Consider the following 23796-nt stretch of genomic DNA (forward strand, 5'->3'; position numbering starts at 1 on the left):
ACGGAAGTGAGGGGTTAGTGAACAAACCTCTAACAGAAAGCGGCTCAGTGGTGGGCAAACACACGGAGCAATGTGAACAGAGAGCGTGAAAATGATGTGTATATACCGACAACGAACTATTTGTACAGAAAAGCAAAAACCGCTGTGATTTTGAGTTAGAAACCCTAACACGTTGAACTAGCGAAAAAAACATTTTTTTAACACCTTCGCTTCATTGGTACTTAGGATCACACTCCCTAAACATGTAACCCCTACGACCTTTGATTCCATGCACACGGCTGTGCCTCTTCCCTTGACACATGTCCCCATCTGTGTTTACCTTCTTAATCACGACCGTTGGGTCTACTAACGATATCCCGCATATTTTGCCCGGGAGATCCGTTGGAAACTAACAACCGTAGGCCACAGTTTTCTACCTTAGCACTCGCGACATTGTCATCCTTACCCGTGCCATCACCGTTTGTATCACAGCTCCAGAACTGCATCTCCACATCTCTCTCTATCCTCCTCTTCTCTCGTTCGAGGAAGTATCGGAACACGCGCCGAAAGGCAGATTGCTCACCCTCACCGTAGAGGTCAGCCTCATCGCTGCTAAAACTTAGCGTGTCCTCGTCAGAAACGAAGTGGGCGTCGTCTCGTGTGCTCCTGTCTGTGCCCCTGCTATGGTTCCTTTGTAGTGAAGAATCTGTTTCAGAGGTTTTGCCGAGGCTATCGTTAATGGGGAATTTCCCGGTGTGACCGCCACCCCCTCCCCAGGACTCGTTAAACACCTCGTCATTATTATACGATAAACTAAACCCACTCTCGATTTCAAGCTTATTGCGCCGTCGCAACTCCTTACGTATGTAGTGCCCCCTCCCCTGCCGCCCAGGCGGGAAAAGACAGAGCTCCTGCGTACTGAGGTTCATGAATCGTACCACCCCGGAAGTGGTACGACACAATACCCATCCATCAGGTACGTCATCGACCAAAAGCATCTCCTCGATCATGATCAGGAGGTCGTCATCACGCGGGGAGCGCAGCCCAACGCTACAGCGAAACTCTGCTATGTCCTCCACCGATAACATGGTGGCGGCACCTCCATCGCCGCATCTGCCTCCCTCCGCGTCGCTACCGCCGTCACCGTCCTCGTCTCCGTCAACTTCATCCTCGATGCGCGTGATCACCACGCATGGTGGTGGAACATCACACCCTTTCCACCGCCTAAAGCCAGAAAACTTACGCTCCGCTCGCTTGCGGGCCGCTCGCCGCCATCTTGCTAAGAAGAGCCTCGTGCGTAAAACCGCCGCATACGCTATGAGACATACGCCACCACCCAGCCAAGGAACCCACTGCGGAACAGTTGACAGCACTGCGCGCCTTGCATCTGAGAGCGTCTCCGCCTCGTAGAGGTCGTGCCACAGTTTCTGCATTACGACAGTGCAGCCGCACCACCCACGGCCCAGTGGAAAGTAGCAGTGACAATATGGGTGCGCAGCTAATAGAAGCGAAAATCGGTGGGAGCTATAAAGAGGAAAGCAGAACAATGCTCACACAAATCCTCCCCTGTTGTAAATCTAAGAGGTAGCAGGGGAAAAAATCATACAGTTATTGAAGCGATGCGGAAACGGTTCGAAGAAAAAACAATTAACGAAGACATCTACCAACTTTTATATGCAGATACATGACCACAGCCATGAAAACATCGGCTCCCACACCGAGTCGCCGATCATTGACAATAACAGATACGAAAGAAAGATTTGCTATACATATCCGACGGGAAATAATGGAATACCCTCCTTGAGGGAGCCAACCTGAGACAACGATGAAAGAAAAAAAGAGACAGCAAACGAACGCACGCCCTCATTGTCAAGTTTCACGGCGCCACGACTACGCTCACGAAGCAACGCGTCACAGGCATTCACCACAACTATTCAAAAAAAAAAATGAGTCAACCTACCCTCGGTCACGATACGGCTATAAAGAACCCCAAGCTGTCACCAAGGGTGTCCACCACAGGACCACTGGACGCCAATGCTTTACGCCCACCTCCTCTGCCGCCCAGTGGTCTTTGCCCCACAGATCGCGGGGGTGTCGCGTTTAACTCCGACCGTTCACAAGCCGGTACTGTGACGTACAGTGGTAGTTCGAATAGGGGCTGCCAAACGCGGCTGGTTGCCTCGTCGGGCTTATCGTCGGGATTCAGGGGGTGACTCACAGCCCACTGTAGATCTAGTCCAACCACCGGCACAGTGGCGACGGACCGTTTTACCACGTCGCAAACCTGAGGGGGTTCAGGTTCTGTCAAGAAAAGAACGCTATTACACATCGCACTGCCCTCCTGGCGTGGCTCAGAGCCCTTCTTCCCTGAACGCAGGTCCCACAGTACGCCACTCGGCTGTCGCGAAGGACAGTCTGTAAAATCGCTCTGATACCGAACGGCGATAACGATATCCATATCATGCTTGCTGGCACCTACCTCCTTGTTCCATCTCATTTCACATGGCTTCCAACCGGCCTGTATCGATACCTCCCGCTCCAATTGCCGCGAGGGCGCAGCACCAGTGAGGAGGACGTCGTCGTGAAGGAGCATGTAGCGCCGTGTCACTACCAAAACCGCCTCAATGTGGCTCAGCAAATCACCCTTCCGCTCCAACGCATCTGCCAAGAGTATATTGAGCAGGAGCTTTGGATACTGCAACGCAGGCAGCCATACACTGAGAACGGACCCGGGCTGCCATCCCCTGAACTGCGCTGTCGCAACTCGCAGCCGTGAGGATAACTCTTTGTGCTGGGCGCGTTCCAATGCCCTGACAGTTTTCTCTCCATAGACCCCCTCCCACACAAGCAGTAACGATACAGCCGAATTTGACTCAAAGTCTTCATGGGGCTCCGTTTGAGAAGCACCATCTACCCCACCCTGTGAGCATAATGGTCCATCTGAGGTGCTAAACAGCGGATCAGCCCTCGTAGAGAAAGGAACACCACAAAGGCTTCTCCGCAAGGCACTACTTGCCATGCTTCGGTATGTCACAATCGTGTGGTCGTCTCCACAAAGATGGAGGAAACTTTTGTCGGAACGACGCAGAGTCGCCATGAAGACCTCATCAGTTGGCTTCTCCCTGAGAAGCTCGTCCAGTGCAGTGCTGTAGCACAAACGCCCGTCATCCCTCAGCATCAACAGGGGACCACGCTCGTACAGCATGTTTTCAATTAGCAAACAACCTTGATGTCTTTCGCTTCGAGATGTGTACACGAGGTAGGCCACTTTATTAAAGAGACGGTACAGCCGCTCACTAATTGACCTCCTCTGCAAGGTTGCGCTCTTCAGCTCCGTACTTGACACAGTGTGGGTTGCGGCGTGTAAAGTAGTGGATGGGTGCCTCTTGGATGACGGCTCCTCCTCCTGTGGGTCATCTAGCTGTTTGAGCGAAACGAGACGCAGGATGAGAAGAAGATCATCAGTGTTGATGTCCGTCCGATACAAATCAGTGAATACGTTGTCAAGTCCCCTATCCTCCACAAGAGCACGCTGGACAGCACCCCCAGCACTGATTCCGGCGTGTAGCTCGAGGACATAGCCCAACGGCGTAACCATGGTGTTGCCCCGGTCGCCTCTCTTGCACGAGTCCAAATGACTGCAACTGACCCCCGATTTGGTACATTCCCTCTCAAGAAGAAGTGTCACACCCTCTCTTTTCCACGGTGGAGCAAACACCTTCCCCCCAATGACGGAAAGCAACTGGTGCCGCGGTGACACCGAATCCACTACTACGGGAAAGCACCACTCCTGCATGGCGCGAACCACGTTATTCCGTACCATATTAGGGGCGCCCCTAACAGTGCAACACAGTACAACAGGTGTGCGTGTCGAGTGGCCACCACCCCGGAGTAGACCCCATATCCCGTACCGCCATAAGGCAGAGAACCTGCTTGAAATTGCTTGCAGGAATGACGCCTCCTCAGACACGCCAGCTGGCGGCACAAACACGGCCATAACGCAGTGGCCACGCACAACGTGGGTAGGAGGTTGTTGAAATGAATGACTGACATAACCCACAAGCTGATCCAAGTCCCTTACATTGGTTACGGTGAGGTACCGAAAGAAGAAACTAGCCGAGTTCGCACGCTGCCTAACATAACCGACCAATTCATGTGTGTTGGCTCCCTTCAGAAGCAATGGAATCGATGTGTTCCCGGAAAACTGCCACCATTCTTCACTATACCGCAGATTAGTGCACTGACTGTCAAGGGAGTCGTATATGGACAAACCCCCCTCTTCCGTGACTTTCTTCTTCACCGATGTGAAAAACGCGGCATAGAGGTCAGAAGCAGCCGCATCGCATGCCCTGTGGTTCAGCAACATCCACTGTTGAAAAAGGAAACGGATTAATTCTTCACCAGCTTTCAACACCCATGAAGTATTTGTATCCTTAACGAAGAGCGTGCTCTCCAAACTCAGACCGCTCTCGGTGTCATCAAGCGTGGAGTTATCACGGGCAATACTATTTAGCAACGGGTCCATTGATGATTCGTACAGGTTCCTTACTGTCTGCTTATCAGCAGCAATATTTTGCCGAGTGAGCAGCCGGTTCAGTACATCGTATTGTTGGGAAGTGAGAAAGGTGATGTGGGAAGAATACAGCACACCCGAGTGAGCCAACATAAAGCCGCAGCTGTGCACCACGGTGGACAGAATATACCATGCGAAGATGCCACGCAGTTCCATGGGCCAGCCGGAAGCCATCACATCCACAAGGCTCTCAACGAAGTTTACCGTTGCATAAAAGTCTCTCTGTGGTGGTGGTAGCTTGTCAAAAGTTCCAGGTGATATGCGACGCACGTAGGCACTCGACAAGTTTGTTGCACCCACAATGAACGGTTCCAGCATGCGCCATTCCCACAACCTTCCTAATATCTCTTTCTCTATGACACGTACAGCCCGCTCCGCCGCTTGAATCCCCCGTTTAAGTCCCTCCCACAAAGAGGCCAGTGGTTTTTGCACGCTTTTGTTGTGCGCCTCGATGCGTAGCACAGTCATGTGGAGGGTGTGCAACTCGCGAAGAAGGAAATCAAGTCGTTCGAGCTCGCCGTTGTTGTTCCCAGCCAGCTCGTCAAGGTCACCGCTTAACATCTCTCTGACCTCTGGTAGCGTTACACGAAAGGCACAGAGTGCGTCATTGTCTTGCTTGTCGCGCACACTAAAGACATTCTCCACCAATGGTCTTGCGTACGCCGTCGGGCACCCTAAGAGTATCGTGTGAACTCCCTCCTCTATCCGACGCGGACTGGGAATGTTGACGACCGTAGTGTAGCAACGCGTGGCAGCCTTAGCTTCTTCGTGTAGCATAACCGCAGGAGAAACACAAACCATGAGAAAACTGGGCTTTACAGGCACTTCCTGCCCAAATAGTGTGCACCTCAAGTTACGCTTTTGCAGCGCCGCCTGCGGTAACGCCTTCAGCAACAACAGTAGAGGTCGCAAACGCTCCAGCACAGAAGGGGCATGCACGTCACATATGAGTAGACCGATCCCCGAACTAGCTGCCCTAACCACCTCGTCGCAGAAGTCCTTCTGCATTACGGAAACAACGACGCAGTCACCGCAGATGAACGCCAGACAGCGGCCCAAAACCTCTTCAAAAACGTTTGTTACACCGCAAAAGATCGGGCAGTTGGAAAAGATCTTCTGGAGCAATCCTGCGATGCATTGTCGTTCATAGGTAGAACATGCCGATAGAAGCAAACTTTCGACCGTCTCGTCGACGCTAGGAAACAGCAGTGAAGCTGCGGGGTCCTCCAAATCCGCCGGGGCCTGGATACCCCAATCACAAAGAAGTGAGTACAGAGCTTTGTGGCAGGACCGTTGCACCTCAAGTGGTAAAGAGGCAAAAAACGCAAAATGAGCAGCAACCATAATAACGGCACCCTCACCCTTTGCCATCTCGTTGCACTGCGCCGCAGTTTTGCCTGGTGTATGGAACAAGGAAAACCTATCCAGAGCGTCCGTTATAAATTCAAGGGATTTTTGGCGCTTCGTCATATCCACTACCGTCGTTTCTAGGCCCTGGCTCTTCTCATCTACGTTGTTAACTTCCTGTTCAACACATTCAATTTTCCTTCTGGACTCGGAGACGCCACACCCCGCTTCGTTCTTTCTATCTTCAATAGTTGTGTACTCAAGACGCAAGCTGTCTAATTCCATCTGTTCAATCTGCAGCTCCTTCTTCACCCGCACAGCCTCCATGACGGACAAAAGGTAATCCGACAAAGCATCAGCAAAGGGTGAAACATCGGTAAACCGTACACCGCGCAACGAGGAATGGACACTCGCAAGGGACTCGTACGACAAACTCTCATGATCCAAATCTCGGAGCCGGGCGATAAATTTGGATGCTGTCATGATGCTTCTACCGCGGTCCCACACATCTCTTGTCGACGTTGCACGAAGATCCTCCCCCAACACCCTACAGACAGCCTTTACAAGCAACACGCCCTTGGGCGAAGGCAAGCTGCTTGCATATTGCCTGATCTGCGCCGTCTTCATTGAACACAAACGAGCTTTTGTAGAGGAAAGACCATCGCTGATACTTTCCCTCTTTAGGCGAAGCGCGTTTTCCGCCGCGGTCACCAGCGGCAACAAGTCACATGACTTCCTCTGCAAAAATTCCCACTCACTCTGATGCCGTGTGGCGCACTCCTTGGACCTCTCCAACCTAGCCACCAGCTCCCCACGGTGCTGGACAACGGTCACCTTCGTCTCCTCCGCCTCTTTACTTTTGTTGGCGTACTCCTGCATTTTTGTGGGAATGGCGTTGAACAGATCGTCAACTCTAAGGGACTGAGAGACACAATGGCATATCCTAAACAAAGTCCCTCTAAGACGGTTAGCTAGTGTGGCGAACTCCTGCAACTGCTCAACAGAAATCTCGGTGTTTGTTCGTAGACAAAAAAATATGTCACATAGAAGCTGAGAGTAGGGACGTCCCAGTAGCGTCTCCGTATCCATAGGAACTCCCAAAAAGCAGGGTATGGACTCCACAGGTGCATCCTTTCCACAACCTTCTCCCCCTGGCGGTACATCCGCACTTTCGGCCCTCCCCGTTTCTGGTACGACAAATGTCGCCTTCTCGCTGCGGATCACCACATCGACATGTTCTCTCAGCATATCCGGGGCGTGCAGCACCACGGGAAGCATTTGCAGTACGAAAGGAATCACAGTGCCCAGACGCCTCATTTCCTCAAAGCTAACAAAATGTGCTACAATACTCAAACGGGAGGAAATGCGTTCCCGCAACTGCACCTCTTCCGCAGGAGTGAGTTTCCCACTTTGGCGTTGTATGCCCCGCCGTCCGTGTAATAGGTACAGCTGCTCTTCAACAGAAAACAGTTGCCTAACATTACCACCGCGCAGTGTGTAATAAAGAAGACTCAGTGGCCAAACCAGTGTTAGCACCTCATTAGGAACAAACACCACCATGCGACTCCCGCTACGGCAGGTGCCTTGCAGGATTTCAATGAGTTCTCGAGTAAACGAATTCTTCGCATCCGGAGCAGCAAAATCAGACAGCAATGACCTCAAGTTCACGCCCCTTCCGGCGGCCCACACGTGCAGTGCTCGACGGATGCCGATGCCGTAGGCCCCAACAAGAGCAACATGAGAGCCTTCCTGTCTCAAACAATGGTGCACATCTGATATCAACGAAACCGTCCAATGTGGGGTACAATTCACATGCGGCGCCCCCCCAACGGCTGCCTGTTGCTGTGCCTCCTTTGTGGACGGCGATTCCATACGCGACTTGCCCGTCGATATATAAGGGGATTCACTACGGATCTCATCGACAAGGGCAGGCGGCATCATCACGTCGTGCTTCTCCAGCCATTTCCTGATGACGTCGTGTCCCACAGATGGATACTCAAGGCTGTTCAACACCTCAGTTACGTAGGTTTCGTCAGCACCCTCGCGCTGGCGTGCGCCAGGGGAGTACCGCATGGTCTCCTTCGCCATCTTAAGAAGCTCAGCCATTAACTCTTCTCGGCGGCCTTCGCCAGCAATAAGAGGCATGAAAAACGTGTAAACCGAATGGTATATACCCTTTACGATACTCGCCTCATCTAACTGAGTGGAAAGAATACGCAACACCTTGTCCACAACCCTGAGAAGAACGTAAGGATAGGGTAACTGTGATTGATTGTCGGCCCTGTCATCAGAAAAACTCAGGAGAGACGTGTCTTCGAATGCACAAATCCCCTCGATGCTCGCCAGTGTACTCTTCAGCCGATCTAAACCCGAGTGGTTGTCCCCGAGCAGCGAATTTATGAAGTGGAAAGCCATACTCTGCGAGGCAATGAGAAAGTCGCCCACGCCCTTCAAAAACCCCTCTCCGCGCCGTACGCCCCTTGTTTTGCCAATAAGTTTCTCCACTTCATGCAGTATTTCATCCTCAATAAAATCTGGTATCATTATCCGAAGGACGCTGTTTTCCACCTCAGGTTCGTGAGGCGGTGTCGGTAACGAGGTTCCTACACATATAACATCCTTTATGGGCACGTAGCCCTTTGACGGTGTGCACAGAGCAGAGTAGTGGTCAATGAAAGCGAAGACACACATGGCTTGGGGATATCCCATTTCTCCAACGAGGTGGACATCATCAACACATAGCACTAACCTCTGCCCAGATGAAGGTACATATGTGTTGTGTTGGGAGCGAGAAAGACCCTGAAGCAATGCATCCTGTACATCTCCAGCGGTGCACGCTACCGTGTTGTGAACCAACTCATATGCCCACCGGCTGCTACACCGCATGTGATTTAAGAGAGTCGACTTCCCCTGACCCCGCTCCCCCACAAGCAGAACTGGCTGGCCCACCGCGGCCATATATTCTAAGTGCATTAGCGTCCGCTGTCGTGAACGCAAGGGGAAAAAGTACGTCCACGCGTGTTGTTTAAAGTTTACACCCGGATCCCTGGACGCCCACGGGGTAGGAAACCCAACATCACTAGCCTCCTTGCCCAATTTCTTCCACCCAAATGGTGTCGCAATATAGTTCAAAAGGTCGTCGTCTGGTGGAAATATAACATTCTCATCCACACCTATATGCTGTGCCACAGCTGTTAGGCCACTTTGCGACTTCTTAAACGCAACAATACCCGTAGAGATTTCGCTTACTTGCATGCATAACATAACCGACCAGCAGGTCGCAAAAACAGCGCACTGAGATGCGAAAACATCATCGCTTGAATGTTCGCCCTCCGCCTTGCCACACGATCGCGCAAACGCATACCATCGCTTGTAAAACCTGGAGCAGCGGCACACAACGCCGAACACATCTTCGTCTAAACTAGAAATCCTTGGCACTGCGCTCACGTCGAGCACAGCCTCGATAAGTGCCGATATTACAGGGAATGCCGCGCCTGGGCTACAGTTCGGATCGCTGTAGAGTTCATTTTTTAGCAAATCCTTCCATCCAGACGGCTCCGGCAGGGCATATATAGCCACCTCACTCACTATACGTGGATTGGCAGATTCTAAGGTAGTAACCACAGTGATAATGCGTGTTGACGAACCTTGTATAAAATCCGGTCCAGAGTACGACCGGACTCTTACATGCGCTGCGCTCTCCAAAAAAGTGGGTACATCCACCACGTTCGTGTGTTCCATCACAATCGTATGAGTCGATATCGGGTCCCACTTCCTAGCAATGGAAACAAGTAAACCAGGTCGGGATTCGTCGCCATACACTTCCGCCGAGCATAGAAGCCGGTGGGAAAGGACAATATAGTGCGTGTCCCCGACCCAACTCTTCCACAACGGGGTCTTCCCGGAATATGCAGACCCCACGAGCATGGCGTTTTTGTTGAATTTCATGAAGTAGGTAAAACGTTCCAAACAACTATCGAACCCCAACTTTGACTTGAACTTCTCCAATACCTCCTCCAAGACGTGTCGCGGGATCCCAAGTGTGTGAACAACGTTCCACTCGAAGAGTTTCAGCAGTCGCTCGTCCGACTCAATAACGTGCCAAAACTGCCGCAAAAATGCCGAGCACAGACTTTCAGCCATTGTCCCCGTTTTGCAGTCAGCAGCGTCTCGAATTACCGACAAGAAACTCCTGCACGTGAAGACAGCAGGCAACATCGCAACAAACTGGGAAAACATTGTGGCCAGTCTTTGCCCAATACTTGCGAAATGAGGCACCCCAAGTGCCTGGAGCGTACCCTGGGCGAGCAACCCTAGGTCCACAGAAGGTACATAAATCGGTCGAAAGGCAAGACTGAGAGCGGTGGGTATTTCATCGAGCTCACGTGTTGTGAGAACAACATGAAAGCACGCATCCCTGATGGCACATATAGAATTATCGCCTGCCTGAAACTCTACCGTTGACATACCACCGTCATTGTGTCTCTTTTCATTGCGACATGCTGACTCAACACCTTTGAGAAGCGCTGAGACTGAATCGGCTAACTCCCTGCCCAGAAGTTCAATGTCCTTTAGGCACAATATCACTCCCGCGCCCAAGCAACCACGTAAGGCACGCACAATGCCCTCGAATGGCAGAGTCGGATGGCATTGGAGGAACCAACAGAAGCGGCCCAAGTACTGTGCATAATATTCTAGCTCCGAGTTTTCGTTGTTCTTCCCGATAAGAATAGGGAAGGAAGATGCTCTTATCGACATAAGCATGCTGCACAATCCCTTCTCAACATACTCAGGAGTCAAAATGGGAATGTTATAGTCTCCAAAAAACTCCATACCGTAGGGTAACTGAAGGCCCATCATCTGTACAACAATTTTTCCGCCTTCCAGCAACGTTTGCACCATCGCTGTGGCTTTAAGATCCTCCAGCGTTTCAACACCGGATTTGCTGACCAGTCGCAGTTCATCCCGGTACCGTAAGAGAGAGGTAATGGCAGTACTAAGGATTCTCTGAACTCTGGCACCTAAGGTATCATCAGCAAGTCGTACATATTCTTCCAAAACATCTTTTGAACGGCGGGTATATGCGTTCATGCCTGCCGTGCCAGCAACAGAAACAGCCTCCCGCAGGTCATGGTGACAGATTGTGCGAAGAGCTACATCGATCACCTGTACACATGAATCACCCAACCAAACCAAGGTATCCATGCGGTAATGATTTTCCACCGACATTTTTATTTCGTTGAGAAGTGAGGAACGTAACGTTCTGTCAAACGTTTTCATCCATTGTTCAACAGGTAGAGGTGATAACTCAATGGGGGTGTCCGTTCTAAGCACAGAACCATCAGTAGTAATAAACGACGTCACAACATTTCCCTCCAGATTAACGTCACAAACCCTGCTGTACAATGTTGTAAGGTGGCGCTTCAGTTTTGTTGCGTTGTGAACGGACAAGAACGACAACAACGACTCATCATCCATGAGATAAAAACGTGGGAACACCTCCCGCTTCGCGTCAAGTGAAGATGCAAGAATTTTTCGAACATCACCTAAAATTGTACGAGCCAAAGTGACCTGGTCTTGTATATTCTCCTGCATCATGGCCGTAAAAAGAGTGTACTGAGCTTTCCGCAAAGTCGCTGCCAGTGACTTGAAAGTATCACTAGTAGATGACACCTTCTCACGCAATAATTTTAGGTCTCGAGGAGTGAGTCCTATAAAATCCTCGTCCGTTGTGGTTTCAAGGGTTATTCCAAACGGTAGCACCTCCTTCCACTCTTTCTCGACGTCCTCCCACGTTAGTAATGTCTCCTTCATTCGTTGCACAACAGAATCGAACTCCATTACGGAACTTATGGTATACTGACTAAGATGTTCAACTTGACGTAAAGCACTTAACTCGTGTGAGAATGCTTCCAGCTGTGAAGATATCGAGGTCCTGCATCTCGGCGAAAGAATGAGGGCATCATTGGATCCCTCGGCAACTTCAAAGACAAAGCGTGTTTTCTTCGCGTCACTCTTCATGCGCTCCAAAGTAGCTTCCGCCTCAAAATCTAAAAAAGCGGGGTCTACAATTAGTTTTATCTCGTCAAGGTGATCAATGATACCATTCTCAAGTAATTGCTTTAGTGTGACGTTAGAATCAATCTGAGTCGACTGCTTTCTGCCAAGCTGGAGAATCCTCCCTATCTCCTTCCAGTGATTTTTCCGCAAGCCAGGTGTTGATAAGTATGCCAAAAGAGTCTGCAGAGACTCGAAGTCTGCCAACACCTGTTCTTGTTGCCTCCCTAGACACACTAAACCCGGATATCCCCGTAGATTCCGAACTGAGGAATGAAGGAGCCTTCTGCATCGCTGGACTTCATCGATAGTTTTCTCACTGTTCAGGGCACTGAGAGGAATTATATAGTAATCCTTGACCCGAGTCGAATCAAAAACGCTGCACCAAAACTGTTCCAGAACGTCAAAAACACGCAACACGGGATGTACGTCATCAAATGTCTCGACAGTTTCGAGACCAAGTGACTTTTCGCAATAAAAGACGTGGTCAATTCCCTTGACGACGTCGTCAACAATAACTCGCAGCTCCTCACATGTTTGCGCACATATGTCACAAACATCAACACTGAGAAGTCCCAATAACTCAATCACACCATTACGGACCACAGTTATTTTACCATGCAAGTCATTGCGGTACTCAACTAACTGAACAACCAAAGCAGGCTTCCTCTCAGCGCAAGCCTTCTTCGCATTATTTGTTAACACGAGAAGCTCGTTGGGACATCGCATGAGCTCTGCTGCTACTTCATACAGTTGAGAATCTGCTGGTATGAGAAGCTTTTCTAAGTAACTAAAGAACTCGATAGCCCTTCTGCAATCGCCTGCCTCTATCTGCTTTGATAAATGTTCTGCATATGTAATATCAGATTGCAATTTCTCCAGCTCCTCAACACTGTTTGGAATTACCGATAACTGATCGTTGTAACTACGGCATTTCTCCAATGATGAGCGTATGAAAGACAAAATGTCTTTCTGAACCATGTTCAAAAAGCTTTTCAAGTAAGAAGACCATTGTTTTACGTACCATTTCTTCACATCAGTGCAGTTAATAGCAATGCAGCCGCAAAACACCACATCAGGTGATATTTTCCCCACTTCTAATATGGTATCGCGAAGCAAATTCACATTGCTTACAACTTCTTCCTCCGAGCATTTGGTGAAGCACACTCCGTTTAGTGTCGGCATACGAGCAAACATCGAGTACTTCTCCGTTAAGTCCTCAACTACGGTACATGCTGCTCCTAGGTACCTTATTAGGGTTGCTTTTCCTGGAAAGCTGTCGTCGTCAAACAAATTTAGGGAGTGTCTCTCAAACTGAATCGTTCGCATAATAACAGTTTCCGGAGTAGGAAGGTTGTTTGCGCTGTCGAGTAATTCGTCCAGCAGATCAGCGATACCAAAATGAAGTTGAGCGAACGATGGAGAACTTGGTAAACCACAACCACCAACGACAAAATACACCTCAATAAGGGACATTTTCCGTGCCTTCAACGGTGTCACTATACGATCCCCACCAGTAGCGAAGAATGATACTAAATCATCAATTGCATCGGATATAAGAATCCTGATACGGTTGGTTAAAAATATACGTACCATCAAAAATACACGCCACAGTTCACTCTCTTTTAAATCATTCAAATCCATCGACAAAAGCGTACCTGCCTCGGGGATCGTGGTAAATAAAAGTTGTTCCACCTCCGTATAGAACTCAATCCTTATTCTGGTGAACGCCGCCCTCATAGAACATCCCAGCTGAGAAAGGAAATCATCCGCGTCTGTTCGCCAGTTGAAGGTAGTTGTGTTGAAAACAGCAAGCCTCTCAAAACGATCCGACCACAAGTGGTGTAACCTCACAAAAAAATCATTTTTCCCCTCAGACCATATAAGCGAGTGTTTTAGACAATAAAGGGACTCGTTAAATGCTAAAAATCCCCCGTGGTCAGAGCCGTCATCCCGTCCATTGTCTTCTTCGAATCTTTTGATATCTTCATTGCGACAAACGAGGCGCAAGGGTGCCATTATCCTGCGGAAAAGGGAATTGAGATTCATATAATCATAAATAGCTTCGACACAAACCCTAATATACACCTGTTCAATCTCTTTCATTGTCCTCTCAACAACATCCCGATGGTCAGCAGTTGTTCCTTGAGTTGCTAATATGACTATTCGTCTCAAACAACCCGTTTCATGAGTTATACATCCTTTGGCTACATTCTCATATAAATCAATGAGCAATGATGTCCTAAAATCACGGCCACTTTTACCGGAGGTGCACAAAGCCTCCTCGCTAATCCCAACAGGAACTCGAACCGAACGTCTCTGCGATTGTAACTGTGACACTTGAATGTACTGCCTCTTTCCATCATAACAAAATGTTCCCACATATGGTGAGTAATGACAACCTATTCTCGAGCTAGGAGATGATGATGCCTTCTTCCATGAGCAAATCGCGTCGAAAAGATCGCTCTCCTTGAACTCAGGGAAGTGAAGAACTTCGGTTCGTCCCGTGTAGTCGGGTGCTATGCCAAAGGAACCGAAGCCAAAAGTCTCACCAAACCCTGCATCCGTGGCAACAGTGATAAATGGTCGCGGAATACCATCTAGAAAATAGGCAAGGACCTTTTCAAAACGAATCTGTCCACCACAATCCCGCCTGTAATTCATACTATACAATCCCCTTATAACTTATGAATACTAGAACCCTCCACAAAAATAATAATTAATTCAAAAAAAAATACGGGTGCCCGCCGCGATGGGGTTACAAACCGAAGTACTCCAAGGAAGACCGTTCGTTCAAGGAAACACGTGGAACGTTAATACGTTATGAACGAACATACAAGTCTAAACCAACGGTCAGAACGCAGTTGAGATTTGTCGTATAACAAAAGAGAGTAAAAGAAACATTAGCTCCGTAGCTTGTTGAAGTCGAATCTGTGCTCAGCGCCTTGTTTCAACTGCTCAGTTACGAACTGTAACCACGCAAGCTGGTTAACTCCCTCCTCGCAGTGGTGCGCGCTGATTCGCTTTAGTTCGTACTCATAGTCCTCCATCATCGTGCAAATACGACTGCGCATGAGCATCCCGCGACATGTGTACAGTATTCCATAGAGCACAACACCCATACTAATAGCAGGGGGGAGGGGCCGTGTGTAGTAGACACTGTTCTTAAATATGTGACGTGGACCCCAGAGTCTGAACACCAGCATAACACTGGACGTTGTGAAGGTTACGCACCCCACAAGATAATACCACGCCCTGCTCTGATGACGGGCCAACTGTTCCACCCGGTCGGCAACGTGGTGCCTCTGGCTTTGGGAAATCTCCGTAACATACTGTGAAAACTCCTGACCAACCTTGGACGACATTACTGAAAGAAAGAAAGGTAGAAAGAAAGAAAGAAGAAAATGCATCAAACCGGGCGACACACACAGTAGCGGAGATCAATCCCACGCGGGGAACCTCCTCGTTTTCAGGAGTCATACCATCACGCGAGGGGGTGCCCCGTATCGAGCCGGACCCCAAAGGGAAACTCGGAAATGCTGCGGAGGAAGCCAGGGACTCCGGGGTCCGCGGAGTCTGGACACCGTCGCCGACAGCCGAGTCTTCCACTACGGGCAAGACGACGGCGACCCCTACCACCGGCAGCCGCACCGCGCCGGCGATACAGTTGCGCGCTCACAGCACCACTGTAGGGGTGCCTCGCCCGTGTAGCCACAACCAGAGAGAAAGGGCAGCGGGGAGCCGACACAACTGCAGAAGGCTCTCGTCGTCAGAAAGTTCAACAGTGAAATGTAGAAGTGCCTTCTCTCTTCTCTTCTTGTAGCCGTTCAATCCAAGGAATAGTAAGGGCACAAGGCACATTTTAGTTGGAGCGCGAAATAGCATGGAAATGGCGGCGCCACCGCCGCCTGCCCGTAGGAGGCGACAGCCTTTCATTACGTCTTTCCTTGAAAACGTATTACCGTTCCTACCGGCACGTGAGTTGCTTGTTTGTGCGACCGTATCCCGCACCTGGAGGGAGGAGTCTAGGGCACTTTCCATCTGGAGAGCGCTTCTAATCAGTAATCCACGGACAGTACAGTACGGGTATCAAGGGCTTACGCTAGGAGAGATGCAAAAAATAGCCCTCCGAGCCGCTAATTTGTCGGACAACCGTGGTGACGCCGGTGGAGTCACTGACCAAGAAACCAGTGGAATGGAAAGAAGTGACTTGAGAGACAGTGAGAGAAGAGCTGAGCCGTCCCTGGAGAACGCGAGAGGTAAGCAACGCAGACAATTCTCATCATGCGGAGGGGTCTCGACATTAGAAAGAGGTGCAATAATGATCCAGCGGACTGGTGGGGCCATCTGTGTCGAAACGAAAAGTTGTACCAACGATATACAGAAAACCTTCGAAACCGTTCAAACGTATATCGTACATGTGAGAGAAAACGTTAAGTCAATTGCGTGTGTAATCGATGCACTCCGTCAGAAGGTACCAAGCAGTGAGTCTATTAAGTTTCATCAACAGTGTGTTGGGTTGTGGAAGAGGCTCAATGTGTTCGAGGAGATTGTTATCGATTCGCTTGATGAAGGTGAAACCGCATCACTAAGAGGACTTCGCAACTTTAAGCAGGTGGAGGTGGTGATGTCAGGACAAGTAGAATCGCAAGCTTACATCCAGTGGTGTTTTTTCAAGCAAGCACTTCCACTTGATGAAACCTATTATGATTACGTAGACCTGCTGTATTCATTAGGTCCAGCCAGATGTGGTCCCGCGATCGCGACTCTTTCAGAAATAGAGCTGGCCGTAGAGAGGATTCGAATGAACAATCAGCTTCAAACTGTCATCGATGGTGTGATAATGATGAAAAGTGTGGATATTGGAAGATTATGTTGGGAATCTTTGATGGCTTATGTAAACACAGAGAGGCGTGCAGCAGATCTTGGTGGACGTAGACCTGAATAAAATATTGGTTCAATTTTGTTTCTTTTTTGACTTCACTAACTAACCCCTTTTCCACTTGATGAGGTGGGTTCAGGAGCTCAAACCAAGAAAGCCATCAACTGGAAACACGATTGGCGCATATCATGAAGGTAATGTGTTTGAAAAAGATGGTAAATCGAAAAGCCATACACCTATCAAGTTCGAGACGGACTGTCACCAGCTGGAGTTATAAATAACTCAATAGGCGCCAAAGTAGAAAAAAAGGATGGACGCGTGGAATTGAGGAAGTGACCCGAACGTAATTGCTTCGGTGTCCGTGTAAACATCCTGTCTACAGAATTATTAACAGAGCTTCGACACTTATCTGGATCCCCTTGCTTGATACACGTAACAACTGCTGTTATTCGATAACGGGTACTCACGTTAATTTGTTTTGTTTCTGCTCGATAAAGTGTGCTCTTTTTTCATGTCCTACAAATCTAAATAAAGACCAATGTGCTTTACCTGTTTACGTTAGCCATCTTACAAATGAAATGCAAAAGAAACTTTGCATGTTATCATCAGTCACCATTACCGACAGAACAGTTGAAACTACGTGATATGACGATACAGCGCATGAGTCATACTTTTTCTATTGTAAAGCAAGCAGCGAAACGTACAATATCATAGTCTAAAAATTTACTTCAAAGGAATTTGAAGATGTATTTCGAATCTGAACAACGATGGGGGATCAAAAAGACTTCTTGATTAGTTAAATATTAAGACTGTTCAACAGCTACGTAAGAAGCAGGAGCTTTTGTGGATGCCCATTCTCTCCCCCGATTCGTAGGGTTAACAAGAAGAGGGTCGATCCGCATGGTGTAGTAAATCCCTTTATCAGCAGTTGTTGACTTGAGATGGACCGCATTTACTCACAAGTACATAAATTTGGATAGTTGAACGATCTGCTGTCACGATGGGACATTAGTTCACATGTAACGAACGTCCCAGGATAACGACAACAAACGTGGGTCCGTGAAAAAACGAGTTTTATACTGAGCGAAAGAATGTGCGTACATATCATCAGCATGAAATTATGTCCGACTCTCGTACAACTGACTATTTGGATGCGCCGCGGTTATACATATCCTCATCGAAATTTCTAAAGGGAGAGAACGGCTGGATCAGTGGCATGAAAATATTTGCAGCTTGTAGTGGGACGGAATGGCAATACTTCGCCCACAATGCTTGGCTTTGAAGGTCGTCATAACAACGGGAAACTGTTAGGAGAGCCTAGCTCAATCAAACCAATGTAAATTAAGGCGGTGTGCTGATACGCCTGCGCAGCGTACGGCCTTCTGAATATATACTTTTTAATTTCACTGTGTGGACACTGAGCAACTCACCATAGACGACTAGTTTACTTCGAGTCGTGTTAGCATTATGAGGCGCCCTTCATTCTCTAGCCAGGTTATGTGGAGCAAAAACAAAAGCAACTGGGGGAGAAGTATGAAGGCGAAGTTTGGTGCTAGAACAGTATCAAATACAGTCGCGACGTTTGCGTCGGTTGCGCGCCAAAAACAGAAATTATATCATGCTAATAAACACTACTTAGCGGAAACGTCAGTATGACAGCGTGTCGACGTTCCCGATGCGCGGGTAGACGGGATCGCCGTCAGATCGATTCCAGAAGAATCCCATCATTTACGTTCGGGGAAACTAAGACTCTGTTGACATGACGGTACGGGGAATTGTGCGAAAGGGTACTGAGTTTGCAGCGTCTTTCCTCTGTGAGAGCTGGGTTGCGTATTCACCCTCACGGCAGTGGTGAGGAATCAGAGCACCTAACAGAGTGACCACCCTACTTCAGATACCAATACTACAAAAAAAGAAAAAGCAGGTATGTGAGAAGTGTCGATAAGAGTAACTTCCATATTTTTGCTTGAAGTTGAACATTGCGTCACATATGCACTTCTGGGAAGAACCCATACCTTTGTGAACCAACACAAACCGTGAGCAGTACTTTCAGACGTGGTGGGTGCATCCCCGGCACTGTTTTCTATTGTACGCCGCACAATAAGTAGCACCCCACCGAGCTACCAAATGCAGAACTGCGGCGGATCATCACGGACGAAAACACCAAAACGGCGTATGAATTCGCATTGCCTGGGCCCAGTAAACGCTGCAACCCATGGAGTCCTTTGATTCTTCCTTTGGAAATGTATAGAGGGGTGGAAACACTTGTTGCAGCTCTACTGCCCGGTTTGGGGTACGCCTCTGGTGTGAAGAAATAAACGGGTCGGGTTGGGAGCTTTCCATAGCGCGGTAAAAAACCATGACAGCTTCGTGTTAGTCGCTGCTCTCAGTACCGTTTAGCACAAAAGCCCGCTGTGGTGACGAACGCCCTCCAGGGCCATATGCGCCAGCATATACATGTTGTACTAACTCTTCTCGCTTCTATTGTAGCGGACATACACCCCATCTAGATTGATTCCATGCTTGGAAGTTCCGTGCATCAGCACGCCTGCGGCGTAGTATGACCTCTCCCTCTGCGCATTTGAGGGCGAACAAAAAATAGTTACAAAGCGTCAATGCTGACGCTCCTGGGCAGTGACTTGGAGGGGCGTCACTTTGGTAAGGGGCCGGTCTGCTTCTGATGGCTCGTTGTACCGCTGACGGATATGTGATTGAACATATGGTGACCGTTCTGTCGAACTGTAGGGCTTCTGTTTCTGAAAGATGATACTTCATACCACGGCAACTCTCGGGGGATAGCTTCTTATTGAGCCGGCCTCTGGTGTGGAGAGTTACTCCCCTTTTTTTCTGTCTTGGTGACAGAAGTGCGGTGCGTCCACTGTGGCAGTTGTGCACTGTATCGTACCTGAGTCTGGATGGGTAGAGGAATGATGTGCGGGAGCGCTTTCTCTGTTGCTTATGTGCTCGGCTTCGTACTGCCTTTTGACTGGGAAAGTCGGTGTTTGGAGTGTGCTGCCGTACTTTGGACGGTGGGGATTCTACTGTCCCGCGGCTTAACAAAAAAAAAAATCGTACGGTGGCACAGTCCCTGCCCACTACGGTGGATTTATGCGGTCATTACAGGGCAAAGGGTTTCTGGTTTGGATGCAGCGTGTCGCCGCTGTGTGCGCGTCGCAAACCTACTAAACGTTGTCACTTCAGCGCTACACAACGCGTAAGCCAACGCACGCAGGAAACACTTCTCATCATCTCCACTGTGTTTCCGCGGTCCTTTGCTTACCTTAGAGGGCGTGTCACGGTAGAATTTGTTGATGTGGTTCGCAATCTAATGAACTTGTCAAAAATGCTTAGCGGGGGCTGTTTTAGGGTTTGAGACAGGGGGTCAGGTGCGGTTTTAAGTTCTGTATCGTATCTTAATCGGCGTGGCATCCCGCTCTGACCTCTGTTCCGCATCCATTTCATGCGTTTCGCCTCATCTTCTTTAGCGGCGCACGCCTCCCTGGTATTGTCATGCAGGTGCCTTATTCCGCCCTGTGCGTCCCCGCCCCAAAAACGGAGCATAGCGCTATTGGCGCCTCTCTTGAAATGGCTTATCGACTCTTCGAAGCTTCCACCCATGTGAACCTGTTATCTCTTGCAACAATGCGGGTGCGCACACCTCCCCTCAAACTCAGCAGCATACCTTCTGTGGTGGGTTTCCGGCTCCAAGTTATTTCCGCAGAGTATGTGTGTGTTTAGTTGCATCAAGTGCGCCTTGTGTCGTCGTTTTGCCGGGGCGATGGTGTCGACCATTCACCCCACGTCCAGCTGCAGTTTTCTTTGGAGACTCACTCTTCGGTACGCAGCACGAGTTACATGCAAACGGCGAACAGACACAGGCGCGTAGCGTTCGAACGCGAAGGGGATCACTCATGTCCACTGCGCCAGGACCTGTCCCCTACGTCTCGAGAAATGAGCAAAAATCGACGAAGAGAAAGGCTTTTTGTTTGTGGTGCTTTCCTGCGCGTACGAAGCTACTCACTTTGGGAAGCCCACGTAGTATGACAACGCTGTCTTTCCGGTGCCTAAACGTCGTCGCTCAAGTCCCCTGATGGACGTTACCATCGCAATGCTAAGTGTGGCTGGTATATCTTAGTTAACTCTTCCTTCGGATGAAACTGCAGCCAGCTCCTCTTTTCGCATCATATGCGCTTCACCCCACAATATCGCACCATGCCACCGGGGTTTCATGGGAGAAATGACGTGGAATGGCAGATTGGGTGAAGGGTCAGGAAGGCATGACTCTTTCTGTGGCGGCGTATAGTGTTGATGTTTGGAAAGTTCTGCATGATCAGTCGATATCCTATACCCAGGTGCTGTGGGCGCAACGAATGCCAGGGGCGATGGAGAGTGGAAATATCAGTTTGTGTTCACCGCCGTGCTCTTCCTCTGAGAGAAGGTGCCACAAAGCGCAGATCATCAATACTTCAACGAAGAGAAGATAAGCTCAGTTTGAAGCGGCCGCCGAGTGTCGGCCGAGTGGTGATATCAAAATATCCCCCTACCCCACACTCCCTGCTTTCTTGGTGATTTAGCTCCGCAGCCACTCCGCCGAAACCTAATTCCGGTGGAGCGGAACGTTGACAGTTTGCCTCCCGTACCCAAAGGACTGCGAGACCTGGACACAACACTGAGGCGATAGGCATCGCCAGGAGAAAAGGCATTTGTCTTAGTTATCACTGCGTTTGGTTGGGGAAAGGGCGTGTTCCCAGTGCGGTGCTACCCAAGGCACTTTTGTAGAACGCTGCTCATCGTTTGCTGTGCTTATCAAACCCGCCCCCTTACAAGCGAATGCCCACCAATCGGAGCCAGGGGCTGCAGGATCTCAAACCACGTCGGCCGAAAGGTGGGGAACGCATTTCAAGGGATCACGACGCCGTTCGCTTGGAGACTTGTAACAGCGGGGGTTCAATGCCAAAAAGTTGCTCAGCGATGCCTTTCTTAACCGACCGGAACGTCACAGAACATGAAACAGCGGCAGCGGCGCGTAGTGGTTGGCGAATAATAATAACCCCACCCCATTTTTAACATCTTTAGCAGTCCTCTCTGGGGCTATGGCTGCCAGGCGCCAACGATTTCACTATGAAGAACGGTTGTGAGGCTCGAAGTTAGTGTTTGTGAGTGTTTGAACCTCTTCGGCACGCTTCCGCACCCGGGATGAGGCAGAATAACCAGTGTGCCCACGGTGACAAAATGGCGGGACGTCGGCACAAGAGGCGGTTAAGGGATGCCAAATCGCCTGTCAAAACTAGTCGTTTTTTTTAAACCAAGGGTGCATCTCACTGAGGCCGACCAAGTGGCAGTGACGAGCCCCTTTACGAAGGCGCATTTACCACAATGGTCCCTAAAAGAGGGCGCTAGCACACCCAAATACCAGCACCACCGAACTATAAGGCATCGATCAAACACTTTTTTGGCTGGTGGGAGCTTCTTGCCATCGACAGCTACGCCCCAGCCCACAAAGGTTTTTAAGGTAAATCCAGAAACGTTGGAAACGGGTACATTGTGCGAAGTACACGAGGAGGTCGTGCACGCAGCCGTCGCACCGCGAGAGTTAAGGGCCTCACCTACAGATGGAGGACGACAAAAACAAACTTGCGGGAACCGGCTTTCCCAGATCGTCACAGTACGCGGGGCACGGAAAGCGAGTGCGCCGGAATGTCGGATGATGTTCAACCAGTGACCTCTCATCCACTTTGTGGAGCCCATTTGTCAGCGGCTTTATTGCCCAACCGACCACACAACACCAATCCAAGGGTGGCACCTCCTTGCCCACTTCCGAGATGAAGACTACCACTTATAACAACGACCCTTTCCCTAAACCACCCTTGGTTTCCCAACACACGCACCTCCGAGGACATAAGCTAGGAAAATACAACCACCAATGTGCCGCACCCGGCAATACCACGGCATACCTACAAATATTCCAAGACCTTCTGCATATCTGAACGAATAGCTGCCAGGTTGGACGCCCCAAAGGGCGGAAGTGCATCACACCACGAGGCACGCAACCTCTCGACACCAGTGCTGAAAAGCACAACCCTGTTGCCGGCACTTGCAAACCAACTGGTGTCACCACAAGCACTTCGACGAGCTGGTTTAAAAAAATCCGGCCAGCCGTCCGACAACACCTTTAAACATGAAGGGGGACGTCATGCCGCATCCATCAGTTAGAACATTTAGACAAAACATTGGGTTATTTGTTAAAAATAGATCCACAACAGCATAGTTAAAGTATAAACAAAAGATCGCCAAATACAGATTTTGGAGGGAAAACTTCGCGATGCACAAACATCAGAAACAACAGAGCTCCACACACACTCTTCAAACCACTTCACAGTCAGCGCACCAGCGTCACATCGCAACCGTCACCCCTCCAATTGGGCATAACCCCGCTACAAACAACAATAAATTACCAGCCGCACGCGTACAAGATAAAACAACGACAACGATCACATATCACGCACTTCGACCGATCCCCACAAATCCGAAAAAAAAAAAATTACCTAAGCATATTCATTTAAAAACATGCAACAAAGAAACAAGTAAAATAAAACAATCACACAAGAGATCGCCCAATAACAGAAAAAAACGAAAATAATAATTCGATAACATCATTTAAATATCAAAACAAAAAGGAAAAATAAACAAATAATTCAAAAGAATAATATATATAACAATTCCGATGCACATCTATTATTCCATACAAAAGGGTAGGAAAGCAAGTTATGAAGTTTCCCTGCCTCCTTCCCCATTTTTCCCTCCTTCCTTGCTGTCGTGTTGTCAGCCCTGTGCGCAAAAATTACCGTTATTGTATATGAGATCGGCCATGGTGGTAGCAACTTTTTCTGGGAGTATGGTCAGTGTGTGTTTCCTCTTGTATTTGCTTGTGTTTATGCGTGTGTGTGTTTGTGCTGGT

General features: G+C 49.3%; 4 protein-coding genes across 4 annotated transcripts, besides 4 other annotated features; 1 reads left to right on the forward strand and 3 right to left on the reverse strand.

The window, feature by feature from the left end:
- Positions 1-17459: part of a sequence feature (sequence corresponds to BAC RPCI93-29O4) that runs on past the window's edge.
- Tb927.8.1350 (hypothetical protein, conserved) lies at positions 324-1412 on the reverse strand (the record flags this gene model as incomplete). The annotated part of the gene is made up of 1 exon (XM_841878.1): positions 324-1412. The coding sequence occupies one exon, from the start codon at positions 1410-1412 to the stop codon at positions 324-326; it is 1089 nt and encodes a 362-aa protein (XP_846971.1).
- On the reverse strand, positions 1946-14620 carry Tb927.8.1360 (hypothetical protein, conserved; the record flags this gene model as incomplete). Its single annotated transcript, XM_841879.1, has 1 exon — positions 1946-14620. The coding sequence occupies one exon, from the start codon at positions 14618-14620 to the stop codon at positions 1946-1948; it is 12675 nt and encodes a 4224-aa protein (XP_846972.1).
- Positions 14665-14693: a sequence feature (AT_rich).
- Tb927.8.1370 (hypothetical protein, conserved) lies at positions 14860-15366 on the reverse strand (the record flags this gene model as incomplete). Its single annotated transcript, XM_841880.1, has 1 exon — positions 14860-15366. One exon carries the CDS (start codon positions 15364-15366, stop codon positions 14860-14862), a length of 507 nt encoding a protein of 168 aa, XP_846973.1.
- Positions 15326-15361: a microsatellite.
- Tb927.8.1380 (hypothetical protein, conserved) lies at positions 15840-16904 on the forward strand (the record flags this gene model as incomplete). Its single annotated transcript, XM_841881.1, has 1 exon — positions 15840-16904. One exon carries the CDS (start codon positions 15840-15842, stop codon positions 16902-16904), a length of 1065 nt encoding a protein of 354 aa, XP_846974.1.
- Positions 17460-23796: part of a sequence feature (sequence corresponds to BAC RPCI93-29O9) that runs on past the window's edge.

This window comes from Trypanosoma brucei, chromosome 8, assembly GCF_000002445.2.
Source record: "Trypanosoma brucei brucei TREU927 chromosome 8, complete sequence".
Lineage (NCBI taxonomy): Eukaryota > Euglenozoa > Kinetoplastea > Trypanosomatida > Trypanosomatidae > Trypanosoma > Trypanosoma brucei.